This window comes from Crocodylus siamensis, chromosome 13 (genome assembly GCF_052110815.1).
Source record: "Crocodylus siamensis isolate JL-2025a chromosome 13, ASM5211081v1, whole genome shotgun sequence".
NCBI lineage: Eukaryota > Metazoa > Chordata > Crocodylia > Crocodylidae > Crocodylus > Crocodylus siamensis.
In genome coordinates this window covers 35,076,836-35,095,505 of record NC_143407.1, presented here as the reverse complement: position 1 = coordinate 35,095,505, position 18,670 = coordinate 35,076,836, and the positions used below count along the sequence as shown (strand labels likewise).

Genomic DNA, 18,670 nt, shown 5'->3' with positions numbered 1-18,670 from the left:
CACCAAATTACATCATTTCTATATCGAAAAAGACATCTAATGCTCATTTCCCCTGTTCTCTGCTGTGCCTTGCCCTTGACCTAGAAACCCAAGAGCCTGTTTGCTTGCATTGCTCCTGTGCTTGCTGTTCCATTTTACACATGGGCGCACCTTTTTTTTTAATGCTGTAGCTAATTGACCCATACCTTAAATAGAATTCCTCTCGGCATAGGCTTCCCATTAAACAGCACGGAAACGTTCAAGCCCACCTTGGGTAGGCAGTGGCAAAATCATTATCTCCTTTCTGGGCTCTCTGAAATAAAGTGGTGACCTAGATCCTCTTCCCTGTGGACGAGTGCCTGACTTATGAGTGCAGTGTAAGGTAAGGCACTCTGGCGGTTCTGCCCTTGGCTTAGGGGCCAAGGCTGAATGAACTCCCATTTTACTATTAGGTGGCTCCTGCTAACAAGTGTTCAGCAAGATCTCTCTTGCCTGCATGAGAGAAGGGGACAGGCCTGGCAGACCTCTTTGCCTTGCCCAGCCACCTCTCATTGTGCCAGTACCATGTAGGTGGTTGGAAGGAATTATAACCACAGTACTGAGCACATAATATCCTTTGGGGACCAACCCCATTGCATGTGAGTGATAATCCCCCGTTTGCCTACAGCATTTTTAATCCTAGCCCAGCCTAGCACAGGTGGGTTTGTTTTGAGAGCTGGCAGGAAGTCCAACTCCGTCCTTTTAACGCTGACACGTTTTTGTCAAGTAGCTAGGAAGTAGTGCGGCATCTTTCCTTTCTTCCGTGGGTAATCGCCATTCCTGTTTTTGTCCTTCTTCTTTTCCAGTATGTGCGGTATATGGAGAAAAAGTTCTTCTGGTGTGCCTACTGGGTAGGCTTAGGCATTCTGTCCTCTGTTGGACTCGGAACAGGTCTTCATACCTTTCTGCTGTATTTGGTAAGAACCTTCCCGCTGTATTTTCTTTATATGAACAGTAGCATAATTATAAAGTATTTTAAAAACTTATGGCAGTTTTCATCCATATCAGTGCTAGGACCCAATGTTGTATGCTTCTGCAGTTAGGGAAAACATTCATTTTACAGGCTTTTGCATCTTTTGCTTTTATGAGCATGCCAATTTTTTTTACTGTATGCTTGATGACCTTGTTCTATAGTCAAATATTTTGTTTTGTGGGGGTTTTTGTTTGTTTCTTGTGTTTTGCCTTCTGGGTTAGTTCCTCGATTATGAAACTACTGCCGTGGATTTTGTTGTTGTTGTTGTTAAGGCTTTCACTGCCACAAAAATAATTAAAACCATTTTGTGAAACAATCCCTGATTTGTTTACTTCCAGAGCTCCTTTAATCATTGTCAGTAGCACAGAAAGTACATCAGGAAACAAGGAACTCGTGTTTGCTCCATGCAACAGGGCAGCGCTGCTTACGGTGAATGAGAGCCATGTGGGATGCTTTCAGAAGTGTGCATCTTCTTGAGATGCTTTCCAAAAGCTTTCTGGGGCCCACAGAAATGTAGCTATATCACCTTGTGTCTGAACTAAGGGGAAGGGTTCTTGTAAAAATGGATTATAGGCAATTTCTGAACACTTACTGGCTTTGGTGTGCTATACTTTTTTACTATTGTGCAAGAATAGAAACAAAAAGGAAGGAGTTATGCAGCCAGTGGAAAACAAGCATCTATCTCCCCTTCTTTCTGTGCCTCCCCCAACACCAAGCTCTGTTGTTTGCCCATCAGATACTAACGCGATCAAATCTTTTAATTCTGTGTGTGCGTGCATCTGCAAACATTCAGTGTAAGAGCAGTTTCCTTTGGGATGATTATTTACCACTACATAAACATATCCGCTTAAAAAAAGTAATTCTGTTTGCAAATAAACACAGTTTGCATGTTGTGAGGAGAGGCTGAGGGAACTGGGCTTATTTAGTCTGCAAAAGACAAGACTGAGAGGGGATTTAATGGCAGCCTTCAACTCCCTGAAGTGGGGTTCGAAAGAGGATGGAGCTGGACTGTTCTCAGTGGTGGCAGATGACAGAACAAGGAGCAACGGGCTCAGGTTGCAGCAAGGGAAGTTGAGGTTAGACACTGGGAAGAACTTTCTCACTAGGAAGGTAGTAAAACACTGGAACAGGTTACCCAGCGAGGTGCGAGAATCCCCATCATCCCTGGGGGGGGTCTTAAGGCCTGGCTTGACAAAGCCTTGGCTGGGATGATCTAGTTGGGGTTGGTCCTGCTCTGAGCAGCTAGTCAGTAAAGCTACTTAGAAAATGAATCTATTTCCGCCTTCAGATCAGTCATGGCCAATGGATTGCATATTATTAAAGAGTAGCAGCAAATATTCAAGTATTTGTTTATTTTCAACAGATGTGGTGGATTGGTTTATAATCGGTGATTTAAGTGGCTGAGTTTGATCAATGTGGAAATCAGCAAGCAGGAAGCTTTTTGTTTAGATCACTGATTTTAATCTTGTTTTTGCATTTCTGTCCTTTATGTAATCTTTATAATCTAAAGAAAGCCTGATTGTTATTGGTTGGTATAATTTAGGGTGTAGTACAACCAGGAAGATGCACTGGATTAACATACATTTATATAAACAGCTATTCTCTTAACTTTTTAATTAGTATTTTGGAAAATGGTGAATGTTCATTTGATTGACTAGACTTTTTTATTTTGTTCATGATTTATGTTGAGCTTCATTTGGATAGAACGTAAATTTTTACATGCATAAACAACATTTTTATTGCAATTAAAGAAAAACATCTTGAATGTATTGCAAACATATGAAAATAAGTTTCCAATAAAAAAACCTGTTTGGATTAGTCTGTATATGCAGAGATATCCATCTGTAGTGAATTGAATTGATTGCTTTTTGGTTACCACGTCCATCAAGAATTAGGAACCCATAGATGTCATTCTGTAAATTGGCAAAGGAACAAAAATCTTTCCCCCTGCTTCAACCTCTGGTCAGTTCCTGAGCTTTAAGTAAAGTGCTGTTCAACTGACGTAGTTGAATATGCGGATATGAAGACTATTTTCTCAGCCCCCGCTGAAGAGACTACTCCTGTCAAAACTTGCTTAAAGACTTCAACAAGCTTAGTTCCAGATGCTCAGTCAGTGACTTTTGACATTTCAAGTGATTTGATGTCTTTTACTGGTGACAGCAAATATATATTAGATAATTAGATTGATATGCTGCCCTCCCCAACAAAGGCTCAGGGCAGCTTACACAAGAGATCAAAGTACCATACAAAACAAGAGAACTGATCAGTTTTATTTGAATGGCTTCAGTAGCTTCTATTGGAAAAATCAAGGTACCTCCACCTGCCTGGTGGGTGTGCGTCTTAGACCTGATCTGAGTGGCAGCTGTTTTTTCTTGAAAGCAAGTTTTTTTTCTCCTAATAATGTTGCTCTTTTCTACTTGGTATATTATTGACTTGCAGCTCCAGTGTCCAAGACAGGTTGAAATGGTTGGGAGTCCTGCTTTGAGCTGGCAGTTGGACTAACTAGATGATCTCCTGAGGTCCTGTCCAACTCTCACTTTCTATGATTCTGTGAAATAACTACATTTTTTGTTGCCTGACCCTGGGCACAGATGTTATGAAGAGCACTGTTCTAGCCCCTTACTAGCTGCTGCTGTGGAGTCAGTAAAGGTCTTGAACGAGGTCAGTGAGATCTAACCAGTCCTTTGTGGTCTTGGCAGCTGACACCTGACCTGATCTGTCCCCATTAGTACTGGGGCTGATGGTGAGCTAAACCAGGCTGTGGCTTTTTCCTCTTCCTCCCCTTCCCTCAAACTTTCAGAGCAGCTCAAGGTTTTGCAGCCAGTGAAAACGGGATTATGTTGGAGGGCTTGTGTATTAGCAGGGTACTCTCACCCATGTTCAGCAGAGCCTTCACCCTGGCCTAAATAAACTGCGACTCTTGTGAAGCGTGAAGCATCTTTCAGCAGCCCAGATGTCTCTGTATGTCATTTCATCAAGTCACAGCAGCACAGTAGAGAGTTTGCAGGAGAGATGAGCCTTAAGCTTCTTTCTACACAGGGAAGGGAGTTGCCATAAAGCAAGGTAGAGTGTGAATTTTTGCTCCTCTGTACTGACTGTGGGGGCTGTTAACACATAGCAAGCCTGAGGCAGCTTACTCAGTCTGCTAAGTTTCTTTCAAAGTGGAATGAGCTACCTAACACCTGCTCCGCTCCAAATCTGCAGCAAGTGCTCTGTGAATTCACATCCTAGCCTGCCTCACGATATCCTCCCTGTATAAGCAAGCCCTGAGGAGATGGAGCAGGACCGGGGACCTCTTTACCAAATCATAACTAGTCCTTGCCTTCAGTAGGTTTTTAAAAGTCCACGGGTCAAGTACTTTTTTTATCCCCTTTATAGAAAGTGAACCAGAAAAACGTTCCTATTACATTTGCCTGTTTTCAAGTAGGATATTTGGCAGATATGCAGCTCACTTTGTGTTTGTCTGGACATTAACCTGACTTGACATTTGGTTAGGTAACAAATGTAACTTTTCTATTGATTTAGTCATGTGGTCATTCTTCTCTAGAGTGAATGACCACACAGCCCTACAGAGCAACTGAAAGTAGTGCGGCAGGGTGGTGATGAATTCTGGTCTGAAACTTGCTGCTGTAGTTAAATGCTCAGAGCCGGAGGCATCCACGTGCTGCCATGATGTGTGTGAACAGAGGGACTTGTGTTCGCAGCCAGCCAGCTGGCATTGGCGTGAATTTGACACCTCTGCCAGAAAATAGCAATCCCTCTACTCCGGCAGGAACTCTTCAGGTAGTTAGTTATTCAGGCGGTGGGCCTCCAGACCTTGGAGGATTGTACAGACCTATTCTGTTGCTCTGTCAGACACTTAAGAGAGAGATTTCTAAGACCTCTGCCAGGCCCTCCAGTGCTCAAACCTGCCCATGGAGTTAATTGGTAAATGGCCCGCCAGTTTTCTAGAGAAGGACCGTTCCGGTATTGCTTGGAGTCTCTATTATCTCCGATTGTATAGAGACTGCGCACTATATTCCATTTCGACAAATATTCTGAACGTCTAATCTCTCCCCTGGTTGATTTATAGACTGCTCAGAAGAAAACACAGGGGACCTTGCCGAGCTTTATGTAAAAGAACCAACAAAGTAGATGCAATGAGTAATTTAGGGATTTATAGTAACGTAATACATTTGCAACACTGGCTGTATGTACCAATAGAAAATATATTGCATACTTTCAAGGTGCACAAGTCATAACAAGCTCTGTGGATTATTACCCTGGGTGAAGGGATGTTGTTATAGCCATGTACCTTAAGTAGTTTTTTAATTAATCGTGTGCCACAAGGTGGCACTACAAGCAGAAAAATAAAACCTATGAATCTAATATGGACAGCGCTTGCCTTTCCATAACGTTATCATGGTAAGGATCAGACATTGCCTTTATTGCTAAGGACAGTGTTGAATTGAACATGTGTGTAATGTAATAGAAATGTGAGGCTGTATCAGTCATGAATGTGGACTATGCAGTATAGTGAATGATCCCTAGGTACTAACCTTGGGCTACCCAGTGCAGCTGCAAAAGTTATTTAAAAAGAGCATTACACACTAAGGCAGTCTGGAAACAAGGGCGTTCTCTGGTTGATCATAAAGCTAAAGTGTGTTCAGTGCATTGGATATTTTTAAAATCACAAGCAACCCAGGTAAAGGATGTCTTCATTACACAATGGCAAATGCCTCCTTGTTGCCGGTAGATAGGCACCTTCCGTTTGCTCGTCTTAAATTGTAAGCATATATTTCTGAAGTGTGTCCTTCCATGTTCAGAGTGAAAGTATTTGTCCACTGAAACTTTTGGAAGCATTCTATCGTAGCTTAAAACAAACCAGCAAGCAACCTGCCCCCTCTCCCCAAACTCTAATAGGACCCCAGCGACTTGATTTGGTAATAGGGTAGCACTAAAGTGTTTTTAAATTACTCGTAATGAATTGGTTGTGCCAAATGTGTGTCCGCTGTGAGACTGGGAGTGCAATTACATGCTTAGAGAAGGATGCTCACAGGCCCACCCATGGGCTTCTGCCCTCCTGTTGATGCTTGTATTATTAGCTTTTGCTATTAACAACCGGCTCCTGGGAATTGCAAGCACTTACGCACCAGTTTGTGCAGCATTAGCTGCATATATTCCTCCAAGGTTGTGTGTGTGTGAGAGACACATTTTTAAGAAAGCTTCATATTTGGAACAAATATAGTAATACACTAGAAACACTGTGCATTTGCGAGCTGGGCAAATCGGTAGATTCATTAGAGAAATAGCTCCAATATATGGATGACCCTGGATGTTTGCTAATTACAGTCCAGTAATTTTTTCCCCCGGTACAGCGAGTGGTGATTTGTCTGAAGCCTTGGGAGAATTTTGATTGAGCCACTTTATGGGGTGGCATGGATTTGGGGTTTTAAAGAGATCGTATCCTGAAGGAGAAAAGACCCCAGTAGTAGCAGAGAGAAGAGCCCGTGGGGCGGCAGCCCTGCTTCATGGGGGTTTGGTATTTAAAGTCTAAACCAGTCTCTGTCAGGAAGGTGCTGTGGCTAATACCACTGCCTGCTGTTTAGATTTTGTTGCTCATTGAGTGATCTGGTCAGCCTTTAGTATTGAAAGGTTTGGCTAGTTAATTTGTTCTTAATTACCATTTGTGTTTCAGATCAAGAAACCTCCTAATATTAGAGTATCTAAACTTACTGCTCTGGACTGGTTTCTACTGTCATACTGTTACTCCATCTTTTTAATCCCGTGAGAAAAACACAATTTTGATTTTGAGTGCCACTGAGCACAAAGTTGAAACCTTAAACTTTTGCCTGAAAAACAGAGCAGGAAGTTGCTTGCGTGGGTTTTCCAAAAACTCTTTCTTCTGACACCTTCCAAAACAAGCCTGCTGGCTGTTTCCCCAGCATGTTAATGGTTTTGACAGCTTTTTAGCAAGATCATTTTCAAGAATAGTGATCATGGTGTATGGAATAAAAATGTATGATGAGCAGTGACTCAGACTTTTTTTTCTTTTTTATCAGCACAGAGCTTCTATTTTTCCTACAGTCAAAATATTTTCTCACGGATTGGTGACATATTAAAACATAAATGGCATGAATCACCTCATTACCAGAAGATGACTGAAAATAGCTTAACCCAAATGGCTTGTATATGACTTTAGAGGTCTGCCTGTCCCTGCAAAAAAAGAAAAGAAATGAATGAGCTGCCAGTTGAACTTTTGACCACAGGCTTGGTTTGCAAGGTGCGCTGTTAGGAAAGGACCAGTAGATGGAGCAGTTGTTTGGTGACTCCAAAATGCCACCTAGCTTTCAGCTCATCCTTTTGCCTCGTGATTTAGTTTCAGTTCAGCTCTGGCATGGGAATTGCAAAAGTAGATGATACCAAGGCGAACAGAAAACAAAGGATTATTGCCTATAAGAAAAAAAAAAAATCACTTGTACAGAAACAAAAGGTCAATGGCCTTTTGTAGCTGGTTGCTTGTTTTGAAATACATAATATAGAGGGATAAGTGGATGCTAATTCCTTACAGGTCAAAATATCTTAACCAACTTCAGCTGTTGGATTTGCCCAGATTTTGAAAAATGCACGTGTTTATCTAGTTGCCGTTAAAGCCAAGTGGAGCAGGTTTTGAGCCTGTTTTCCCTGGGAGGCTCGGTGTGCAACACGACAGCTGGAAGTGAAAGGGTGCGATGCGAACGTCGGGGTGGAACCGTAGGAATGCGGTGGAAAAGGCGCTGAACTCTGCAGAGCTCTCACACGAGCTACAAGTCCCTGTGAGACATTGAAATGTCTCTCGCTGAACTGTTCTGTAGTGTGAGAGAGGAGGCAATAATGTGGTTATTGCGGACCCCTACAAATAACTAACTTTTTTGTCTTTTGAACACGTGATGAATTCAGTAGGTTTTGTCCTTTTATTGCAAGTAAGTTTTGGGTCCCTTTCCAGACTGGAGTTTCGGGGAACTGATTTTGTTTTTAAATAACTAGTAGGGTAGAGGGTTAGTGTTAGGAACTCCCAGGCTATTCTCTCCGTTTGGAACTTGGAGCGAGACTTATTTCGGTCTGACCTATGATGTAGAGAGCCTAGGTTGGCCGCCAAAGACTTCAGTCTGTGCACTCTGTACACCTACTGCAGATAATACTGCAAGCCCCAATCCAAAATCATTAGATTAAGTGAAAAATCAAGAGATTTTAAGCAAGCCGGTTTTGCTGTTCTTAATACTTTACCGTCCGGAGCTTGAGCCTGGAGAGTACACTTGGGTCATGTTTTGCAGCTGTGTGGACTAAAGACATTATTTTAGATTGACTGTGAGATTCCTGGACATCACCTGATCCATGGGGCCAACGAACAATAAATACCCTGAGATGCGTTAATTCTGAGATCCACCAACATTTTTAATTTCTACCTGCCTGGGATTTGCCGTGCAATTACTGGTCAAGTGGGCCTGCTAATTCTCTGCCTGTGTCTGTCTGTCTAGCCATTTCTTTTAAGTCATGCTCATACTTTTGTTGGCCATTAAAACTGGTCTGGATGATGCCTTGTAGTGAGGCTCTGGGAGAATACTTTTCTCTTCCTAGGTGGGCTTTGTAAGGTTAAAGTCAATAATTCAGAAGGTTGATGGGATCCATTTGTGAAGACACAGTGAAGAACAAAAACCTACCTTAATTCCACCAAGTGGGAATGGATTTTTCCTGTATGTAATTCTTCTAGCTGAACAAGCTGTTGACTTCCAGTTTGCATCTTTTTCAACTTTGCATGTGAACTGACAAGCCTACAACAAAGTGAACAAGGAGCAGTTTTGTGTAGCGTCTGGGATCAGATTACTCTGGTCGTGCCGGTAAGACAGTTGAAAGAAAAATATATGGTGGGTGTAGGACACAGAACTTGATTCAGAGTGAAGTTGAAATGGAGCCTGTTTGTGTGAGGGTGCCTCGTGACTGTTTTAACGTCTCATTTGTTTCCTTCATGCCTTTAAACCTACTTCCTCCAGCAGTCCCAAGCTATTTACAATAAACTGAAACATCCTGGAACACTTAGGTCATCGTGGAGCCCAGAAAATCGTGTCTGTTCACCACCCTTTAAAGGGAACTCCTTGTGAGCACCCACATGGGCTCTATTCTGCCTGCTGTTGGCAGCACCTGGCCAAGTAGCGCGTCTACACGTTGGAAATGTCTTATGAAGTTAAACTGTGTGTGATGCCATCAGAGCAGGGTTGGGGGGAAACTGGTGTTTTCTCTCCATCTTAAAAGGAATAAAAATCAGAAATGACTTTTTTTTTCTTTTTTTAAATGGAGCAGTTTTTTTTCTTCACATGAGCATCAATGCAGCATTTGAAGTTGTATGGGGCAGGTCATACTGATGTTGTGGGCCCTCTATGAGGATATGCAGCATCTTTATGGAGAGAGGGGAACTGAATTGCATGCAAGTTCTGCATGTGCTTTTCCACTGCTGTCTATGTTGTTAAACACCAAAATCTAGAAGTCCTCTTTTTTTTTTTTTTTTTTTTGCCCCCTCCCCTTAAAGTGAAGCAGGAACTACTTTAACAAGCCTCTTGAAGCGCGGCCATGCAGTAAAGGCTGGCCATGACATCTTCACTTGTGGCTGAGTCATTAGTGCAATTCCACCTCCCTCCTTCTTCCCTTGTGAAGTTGAGGCCGGGGTCTATGTAGTCTCAGCAGACAGCAGTGCGGGACCATAGAGGTGCTCGTGCTTCTTTAGTCCTTTGGTGTTTCCAGCCACCATGTGCTTTAGGGGAGGGTTTGTACACTGCCTGCACTCAGACCAGGAGGCCCTTGTATTGTGTCCCTTCTCTAATTTTTTTTTCCCTGCTGCAGTTTGGGATGAAAAATATTAAGTTAGCCATTGCTGGCCCAATTTTCCCTTTTAGTTGCACTTGGGTTTTCTTTGGCTAGTTACCCCTGTCCTGAAGATAAAAGGTCTTCTAATTTGATCTTACTTTCTCGAGAGGTGAAATGACTTCATAGAGAAGTCTGAGATGAGTCGCAGCCTGTGGCAATGCTGGCCGGTGGTTTCCCATGAGAAACAGGCTGTTGTTGGGGGTTTTTATTTATTGATCAAATACAGAATGACACACTTCCCTGTCCCAGCCACCCTAGTCTGTGAAAGGGTTGAGTCTTGACCAAAGTGCTAAAAATTCCTTGTTTGAGGAAGAACACAAGTTTTAAGACATTGGAGTGGACAGTGCGCACAGACTGATATTTTTGAGGACATGAGTTGACTTTTTGGTTTTGATGTGTCTGCTTAAATTTTGATTCAGCTTGTTTTGATTTATTATTTTACCTATTCAGAGAGGTAGGCTTCCTGGAAACTGAAGTGTCACGTTCCCAAATAACTTGCTGCCATAGTTTAAAAGCATATAGATTCCAACCTAGTGACCGAACAAAGTGCTGAACTAAAAATATGTCTGGGACCCAACAAGTGTCTGAGAGCGCAAATTGTTTTTGAACAAATCAGGGCTTTGTAGATTGGGATTTCCAAACTCCCTTAATTTATGGCTGCCAAAAAATAGATTTGCATCAAGTTGTGTCTGCTGACTAGCTCTCATCTCATTTGATTTATAAATTGCATAGATATTTCTAATGAATCACATTCCAGACTAACCACAGGCTCCTGTTGGTCGTTGGTAAGAGCGTGGCGAGCAAATGCTTCTCGCCCGAACCAACAGAAGAGTTGACTCCAGCAGTTTTATCCTTGTTAGTGCTTGCTCCTGAATTTAAAAAGATGTAAATAGGATGGGGGCAGGGGAGAGGATTGGTGGCTGGGATATTTCTAAACTTTAATTACTCTTTTTGCTTCTCTGCCAGGTAGCATCTCTAATCAACCTGCTAATTTTGCTTCTCCTTATTTGTTGCAATGGGGGTTGGAGTGACTTTTTTTAAGCATTCATTTGAAGATGGACTTACAAGTAAAGTCGGGCTGCAGATAACTTTTGTGTTTCTCAGCAGGTTTATTTCAATGGCCCGACTACAAATTGAGCTCAATTTTTGCATAAGTAATATATTTCTCGTTAAAAACAGTAAAGGGAGAAAAATTACTAAGTGAATTTAACCGGCTTTTCTGGGGAAAAGTTCCAAAGCTAACCATTAACACTTTTAGGCCCAAAAAGAAACAAGAGCCAATACTTGGGACTTTAAGAGGAGCAGGGCACTCTAATTCTATGGAAAGGCAAGGAGAATTGAGCACCTACCTCCTCCTTGTGCCTTTGAAAACCTTCATGCGTAGTTTAGCCACCAGTATTGTGAAGAACAGAACAAAAGGGCACCTGTTTTTCCTGAAATGCTTGGCCCGTGACCTTGCCCTGTTGCAACCACACTCCTAGTTCACCCAGCCATGGTTTTTCTGAGTTGCAAGGGTAAATTTGTGTGCTTGGTAACCAAAGCTTTGTGTCTCGTACTGTATGTGGGCTTCTCAAATGTGAATGGGAACAAAAGCAGATGTCAGAAATACTGCATGCAGCCTGCCAAGCCCTGGTATGTTGTCCAGTTGACTCGACTGGGCCCTGCTGTAAGAAGAGGACACAGGATTGTTTTGTACTCCACACTTGAGTGTCACTTCTAAATGGGCCTTTTGCATTTTATTTCTTGTTCCTGTTAAAACGTGGTTTCTCTGGGTTCTGTAACTCCCAACTTTTGTCCGTTATAGAATTGTTTATTTTACTTTTCTGTGGAAGAATTGCACCAAATTGGTTTAGTCTTCAGGTGGCTTGAGATTTACAGCTGCTTTCCCAAATGTGCTTTTCCACGAACCGTTGATTGCTTTAGGATTCGCCCCCCCCCCGCCGGTAAGCAGTTGTGGCCGAGACTGTCAGACCAGCATTAGTAGGAGGACATATTTGAGACCATCAGGCCATTTGAGAGAGAGCAGCACTCTTAAGAGCTGAGGGAGCCTAGAGTATTTGTTGCAAGAAGTTATTACTTGGCCTCTCTGCAGAGATTTATGTGGGTGTTTTGCCTAACTGGCAGCCTTACTGGACTGCTTTCCCCTTCTGCCTCCCCTTGTCTTTCCCTTTCTTTTTGGGCATCCCGTGCTATAATCTTGACTTTTCTGCCACCTCCAGCCAATATCTCGGCTTTACATATTTCAAAACAAAGCCATGTGTGTGACACCTGGAAGTGTGACAGGTTGATAATCGTCGTCTTTTCAGATTGAAACCAGCAGTGCTTTATCACAGTGCTGTGGTAGGTCTCCCAAATTTTGTGGAACTGAAAGCCAGACTACTTGATTCACACGCCGTGTCTTTGACTACCTTGGCAATGATCTTGGCTTTGCCCTCGAGGGGCCCTGGGAAGTGGCACTTTGCACCTAACACACGCACACACACGCACACAGGACTTTGGGGTTTTCCTCCATGCAAATTTCCAGTTCAAGCGAATAGTGTGGTTGAGTTGTGCAACTGGAGCCCACAGCTTTAGGCAGAGTACCCAAAGGCCATGTCACTGAGTCACATGTGGGTATAGAGGGTGGGTGGGGATTAACGTCAACATTGGTTGAAAGTTTGCATGGTCAAGGGACTTGGACTCTTCTACACACCTTCTGGGCCTGGGTCAAATGAAGATGCTCTTTGTTTTGCCTGTTTTAAATTGTAAGCGCTTTGGGGCAGGGACAGTCCCTCTTTTGAATACGAAGTGCAGCCAAATAGAACTCCAGTCCCCATGGGGACTCATTATTACTGGAGTACAAGTAATTAATGATTTCGTTCATCCACCGGACGTTTCTTTGCGCTTCAGAAGCAGAACTTGGTGTTTAGCAGCTGTCTTCAGCGTAACTCTTTTGGTTTTGGAGAAAGATGTCCTAATTTAGCAGGAGAGCAAAGCTGGGCCCTCTACCTTTATTTAAAGGGGCACAAACAGCAGCGTACAAAAGTGCTAACGGGGCATAACAAAGTAGTCATTCTTATGAGAGACCAGGAGTAGGTGAGAACAATTAATTGGCTTAGCTGCCAAGCAACTTCTGTACCTAAGGACTAGAAATAGTTTATTATATGGCAGTCAGCGCTACCATGCAGATATTTAAAATAGGGCAAAGACTCTTCTCAGTGGTCCTGTTTTGCTACCTGCATTAACTCGGCTCTCCATTATCTTAATCTGTTGAGAACAACCATTCATGTCGACAAACGTGGTTCTAGTGAAAACTTTACCGTAAGTCTAGGAAAGAAATTGCGTTGCTCTTACATCGTTAAAATCAAGGTGATCTTTTGCTCTGGTGTCTTGGATCAAGTGAGCTTTTGAATTCACCCCACACTCCCTGAATTAATCCCGTAAGCCCCAGTGGTCCCCCCACAGCCCCAGATTCAAATACTTAAAAACAAAACGAAAATCACATAAAGGGGAGGTAGTCATTGGTGGCTAAGAGGATGGTGCAGTTAGTCATGCTCTGTCCTGTCCCCTGAACCTTTATATTGGCCGTTTGGTTTTATTTTTTTATATATATATATATATATATATATATATATATATAATAATTTTGTTCTTTGTGTGATAAGTACAGTTTTGATTGACTTTTTGTGGACTGACCCCCGCAGCTCTAATAGACCATGACTCAGTTAAGGGAAAAAAAAAAAGGGGGGAGGAAAATTGTTGACAGACTGTCTCCCAAGATGATGACAAAAACCCACCATGTAATTAATAGCAGAAACTCAAAGCTGAGCTAGGGTTGCTGTGCCTGTGAAGTCAACTGATTACAGTGTTATTCAAGAAGCTAAATCCAAGTGCAACTACACTATTTTCACAAAATACTTGGATTTTTTGGGAACTTTTTCAACAGCTCATTCCATTTGGGCATACATCTTGCACAGATGTTGGGAGGGGATTTCTAAGGGGGGCTTATTTTTATTTCAAAATATCTAGTGTTCAGCATAAAGCCAACTGAACAGTTTCTGTAGCTGGAAGTTTGTTCTGATTTTTAACTGTATTGCACTTCATTTCTTGTACAGATTTTGAGGTTGCCTCTATCTGAGACGTGGCCTCAAACCACCCTCCTGACCTGTAAAGGAAAGCAGAGTTCTTAAGTCGAATTAACAACGATGTGTGGCTTTTAAATAGCACTTTGTTTTCAGAGAACCCGAGTCAGGTGATTCCCATTTTACAGATGGGGAACTAACAGAAAAATTATATGACTTACCCAGGGGATTCCTGTCTTATTAGCTGGTACCTTGAGGAAGGAATAGGGAAGGAACATTTTGCTCTTGTTGGGTCCAGCTCAGACGTTAGGGTTTATAAAAGCAAAAACAAAAACAACCCCAAAAACCTGGTTTTAACAAAACTTAAGAACAACTTAGATGTTTTTCTCAGACAATTTGCAAAAGTCCACTTTGAAAAAAATGTCCTTTTTATTATTAAATCCTTTTGAGAATTTGCTGCCCAGTATGGTTGCCCGGTGCTAGACCTCGGTCACCGAAAAACTAGTTGGCTTCATTTTTTCTGGTTGCTCAAACGGAGCGTGGTCCAAGCTAAGCATTGATGGTTAAGGTGTGCTTCCTACAGTTTTATTTTAACTCTTCCCATGTAAGATCTTTGTTAATAACCCAAGCAAGAAGCATATTGTTTAGCTTACCAGCTCATTACTGTTGAAACAGGGGCACTTTTTCTCAAGTATGAAGGTAAACCATTCTTCTCTTACAGGTGAGATTTAGTAGCAAAAATACTGTAGCTGGTATCGAATGTACAGGGCAAGTGGTGTCAGCTTTCTGTATGCTGTACATTTATCCGCATTTCCTGATGACTTTACCCTAGATGATTTTGCTCCCTGCTGCTTAGACGCGCACGGCATACTGACAGCTCACTTAATGTTTTCCAGGGTCCACACATAGCGTCCGTGACACTTGCTGCATATGAATGTAACTCAGTTAATTTTCCTGAGCCGCCCTACCCTGATCAGATCATCTGCCCTGAAGAGGAAGGGGTTGAAGGATCCATCACTCTCTGGACCATCATCTCAAAAGTCAGGCTGGAAGCCTGCATGTGGGTAAGATTGAACTTGTATCATTTTACCTAACGTGAACCGCCCAGCGGTAATATGTAATGGTTCACTTTGGAGCCGTAACTTCTTGCTCAATCAGATGTCTGCTCGATGAGATCTGAACCTCTTATAATGAAATGGCGGGTAAGCGGGGGGATCAGTTTGTATCAGCTGCTGTTCCAGGGAGGTGGTGGAGAAGGTGGGGAGGGAACTTTCTGGTTTACCAAATAAATTCTTTGTTCCAGAGTCCTAGGAAAACTCGGATCTATTTCAAAAGAACGGTTTTGAAAAACGGCCAGCGGTTTTCTCAGTGCTGTAATAGAAAATGCTCCGGTGCTTGAGGAGCTTGGTGCAAAAGACAAGGTTTTGATAGGCAAGTTAGTGCCCCTTAATAGTCTTACAGATGCAAAGTCTTGATCCTTCAAGCAGTTAAGTGAGCAACTTGGCTCTTGCAAGTAAGTCCTTGGGCCCTATTCATGAGTGAAGTTATTAATATGTATTTGAAGGGTCCAGACCCTGGTGTCACAGCTGATTCATATCGGCTGTGAGGAGACTATACATAATCCAGACATTAACTTCAGTGTACAGGGAAACATTTCCTTACAACAAAGAGAAAATATAGTTGGCGAAGAGTGAATCCAGTTCTGAGGGTGGGTTATTAGGGTGGGTGTCCGTGACTGTCACCGCAGCAGCTCTGTCATCTGATTTTTTGGGGGGTTCTTTGCTCTTCATTTTTTGTAATTTTAGTTTTTAAGAGATGCTTCCCGTTAAATATAAACTATTGAAACTTAAGCAGGCACATCTGCTGTAAACTGCTCGTGTGTCAGAGCACTCAATTTTACCACTGATTTCCTGTTCTGACCGTTGGTTTAATTATAAAATGCTTGTTTCTCCAATTTAGGTGCTGGAGGGGGAAAGTCCTGTAGTTCATGATGTCTAATTACTTCTCTTTCATTTCTGGGAGCCTTCAGTACATGCAAATAGCTCACCAAAAACTCCCATTTATTTTGCTTGTTACAATTTAAAAAATGATTAGCAGCCAGTTTCCCACCATGAAAGTTGACGTTTAGATCATACGCACCATTTTTTTTCTAAAAACAATGGAAGAATAATTACAGAAATATTAATGAAGGCTGGAACGACCCATGACTGTGCATAAGACACACAGTAAAGGTTTTATGCTCATTTTCGCTAGCTAGAGAGCAATACCACACAAAAGATCAAAACCAGGCAGAGTTAACTGAATCCATTATAAACGAGCATTTGTAAATAAGGATCTTTATTTTTCCTCTGCAGCTCTAAGTCTTAATGGAGTAGAAACAAAAAGAATGAACTTTTCAGATAAAAGCTGTAGGAATGCAAAGCGAAGATAGTGCAGGATAAACGCACTTGCTGAGTCTTTAGTGTATGAAAGTGCTGAACTACAGTGAGGATGAAATCGTTTAAAAAGAAAAGCGTGTACAGCTACAGGCCCTGCAACTGATGATCATTGTGCCCCATAACGAGCCAGTGGTACCTTCAGAGTCCTTCCTTTGTGTTCCTTGCTGGTTCAGATCATGGAGGACGTGGAGAAATCTGAACGAGCCAAAGCGCTTTATAATCTGTGCGTTCTTCCTTCTCTCCTCCAAACATACTGCCAGCTACCTTTTCATTGACCACTCTCTCTCTCTCGCTACGTTTCTCCCTTGGGAGCATCTTCAATCTGCCACTGGGGTGTAGTGTAATGTTATGCTTTCTTGGCATGTTTCATGAGTACATAAACACTGATTGTTAATTTCCTGCAAGTCAAATGAAGCTGGCTGCTGCTGAAACGTCTTCCAGTGATTTTTCTTTTGTCCTAACTCCTGTTCACTTCTTTGGAAGCCATCGAAGAAACTTCCCCCAGAGTCTTATCGCTGTTAAACCAAATAGCCGTTTGACTGGAAAGCAACACAGAGTTGCTGACATTGAAACCGTGGATAGACGATTTTTTTTTTTTTTTTTTTTTTTTGCACCACGAGCTAACAAAAAAGGCAAGAGGAATTAAAATCAGGAGCGGTAGGTTAAACTTCTGATTTGTGAAGTGCTTATGGAAAAGCTAACTCATCCAGCCTACCAGTCGAATCTGAAAGTGTCAGAGCTGTGGGTCAGCATTTAAGGCAGAGGAGCTATTACAGTCAACCAGAAGAGCCTCTGATGGGTTGAAGCACATGGGTGTCCTGTGAGGGAATGATGCAATATGTCAGTTGCCTTTTAGGTGACTCGGTAGTCCCCCAGTGTGAAAGCCTGGCGGGTCCTTAATGAGAAGCTGACAGGATGGTGGTTGAGCTGTAAACTGCTATAGTAGTAACAAGATGAGAGCTGTGGGCTGGGGAAGGTGGGCTAGGGCAGGGCTGCTCCACTCTTTTCCTGAAGGCATCCATTCAAAGAGCTAAAATCTCGGGGTTAGCTTCAGCAGAGACTAAAGCCAGGTTTAACTTCACTGAGAGAAGTTACCCCAGTTTGCCCCCCCACTCGGCAATAAACAGCGATCAATGATGAACACTGGGATTTTGACCTAGTAATCTAATTCGATTGAAGAATGCAAAATCCCCAAGGGTTTTGAATCTCACTCATTGTCAAATGGGTCTCAGCATCCCTGACTTACACAAGGATTAACAAAATCAGCCTGGTCAGTGCAGGACATAAACTAGGAATTCAACAGTACCCTGCGTTGTGAACACACAGCATTTATTTTTAAAATAAGGAAGAATTGCAAAGAATACAACAATCTTCTCTCTCAGGAAGAGCAAAAAAAGTCAGTCTGTGTCCTGACCAGGATGAAGTAAGGGGGCAAAAAAGCAGCTTTCCAGATGACTAACTTACTATTTTTCCTCTTTGTGTAAAAGAACGCAGGTTAGTGTTCAGCTTTCTCGTCCCGCATCAATCCAAAGAAACTCTTAAGTGCATTTCAAATGAAAACTCTGATGGTTAAAATGAATAGCCAAGTGTGCGGGGGTGGGGGAGAGGGGAAGGTAAATCGTTGTTCATCTGGGTTAGTTAATTGTTGCCTTTCCTTGTGTAGGGCGGGAATCTTCCTTGTAGAGGCAGAGTCATATGATTTCATTGCACTTGCAAGATATTTTGTAACAATGAGCATGTGACTTGGCCCATTTAAAAGGAGTTCACTTCCAGTGCACACATGTGAGCCTTTCTCTTCGTTGACGACATAAAGCCAGAGCCACCCAGCACGTTATTGTGAAGCAACATAGCTTTTTCTTTTCTTGTATCATCCTGAGAACATAACCTGAATTAATGTTTTGTTTTTAAAAGGTTACAGCTTCTGTTTTCAAGCTGATCTTCCCAGCAACGAAAATCTACAGATGTATCCCTGTTTTGTTGTTCGCTATCGTGTAAATTTATTTCAGATAAGGGAGTGTGACCTTAAGACGGAGTTTAACAGCTTGGCTAATCAGTGCTGAAATGGTGCTTGGAGCCAACCTGTTGGTTTAGAAATACAAAGCAGCTGGAATTCTCCCTTCCATACAGCTGCGTGTGTAACGGGAACAAAGGAAATGGAAGGGCTTTGCATTGCTTCAGCGGCATATAAAAGCATTTGTGACTTGCTTTAATGGCCTAAAGAAAGAAGGGACATCTGCACGGAGCTGAGGTTTAGCACATTTCCAACAGAGTGCCCAACTATTGTGCTATTACCTGTCCTATAT

At 42.4% G+C, this 18,670-nt stretch overlaps 1 protein-coding gene across 3 annotated transcripts in view; it reads left to right on the top strand.

Moving 5' to 3' along the window:
• The window catches only part of VMP1 (vacuole membrane protein 1), a 76,397-nt gene that overhangs the window by 15,932 nt on the left and 41,795 nt on the right, over positions 1-18,670 (top strand). For all 3 annotated transcript variants that reach the window (XM_090025475.1, XM_090025476.1, XM_090025477.1), the window contains 2 exons: positions 825-935; positions 14,826-14,993. In XM_090025475.1, the coding sequence (XP_089881601.1) occupies positions 825-935; positions 14,826-14,993 (279 nt within the window). The remainder of the gene's footprint in view (positions 1-824; positions 936-14,825; positions 14,994-18,670) is intronic.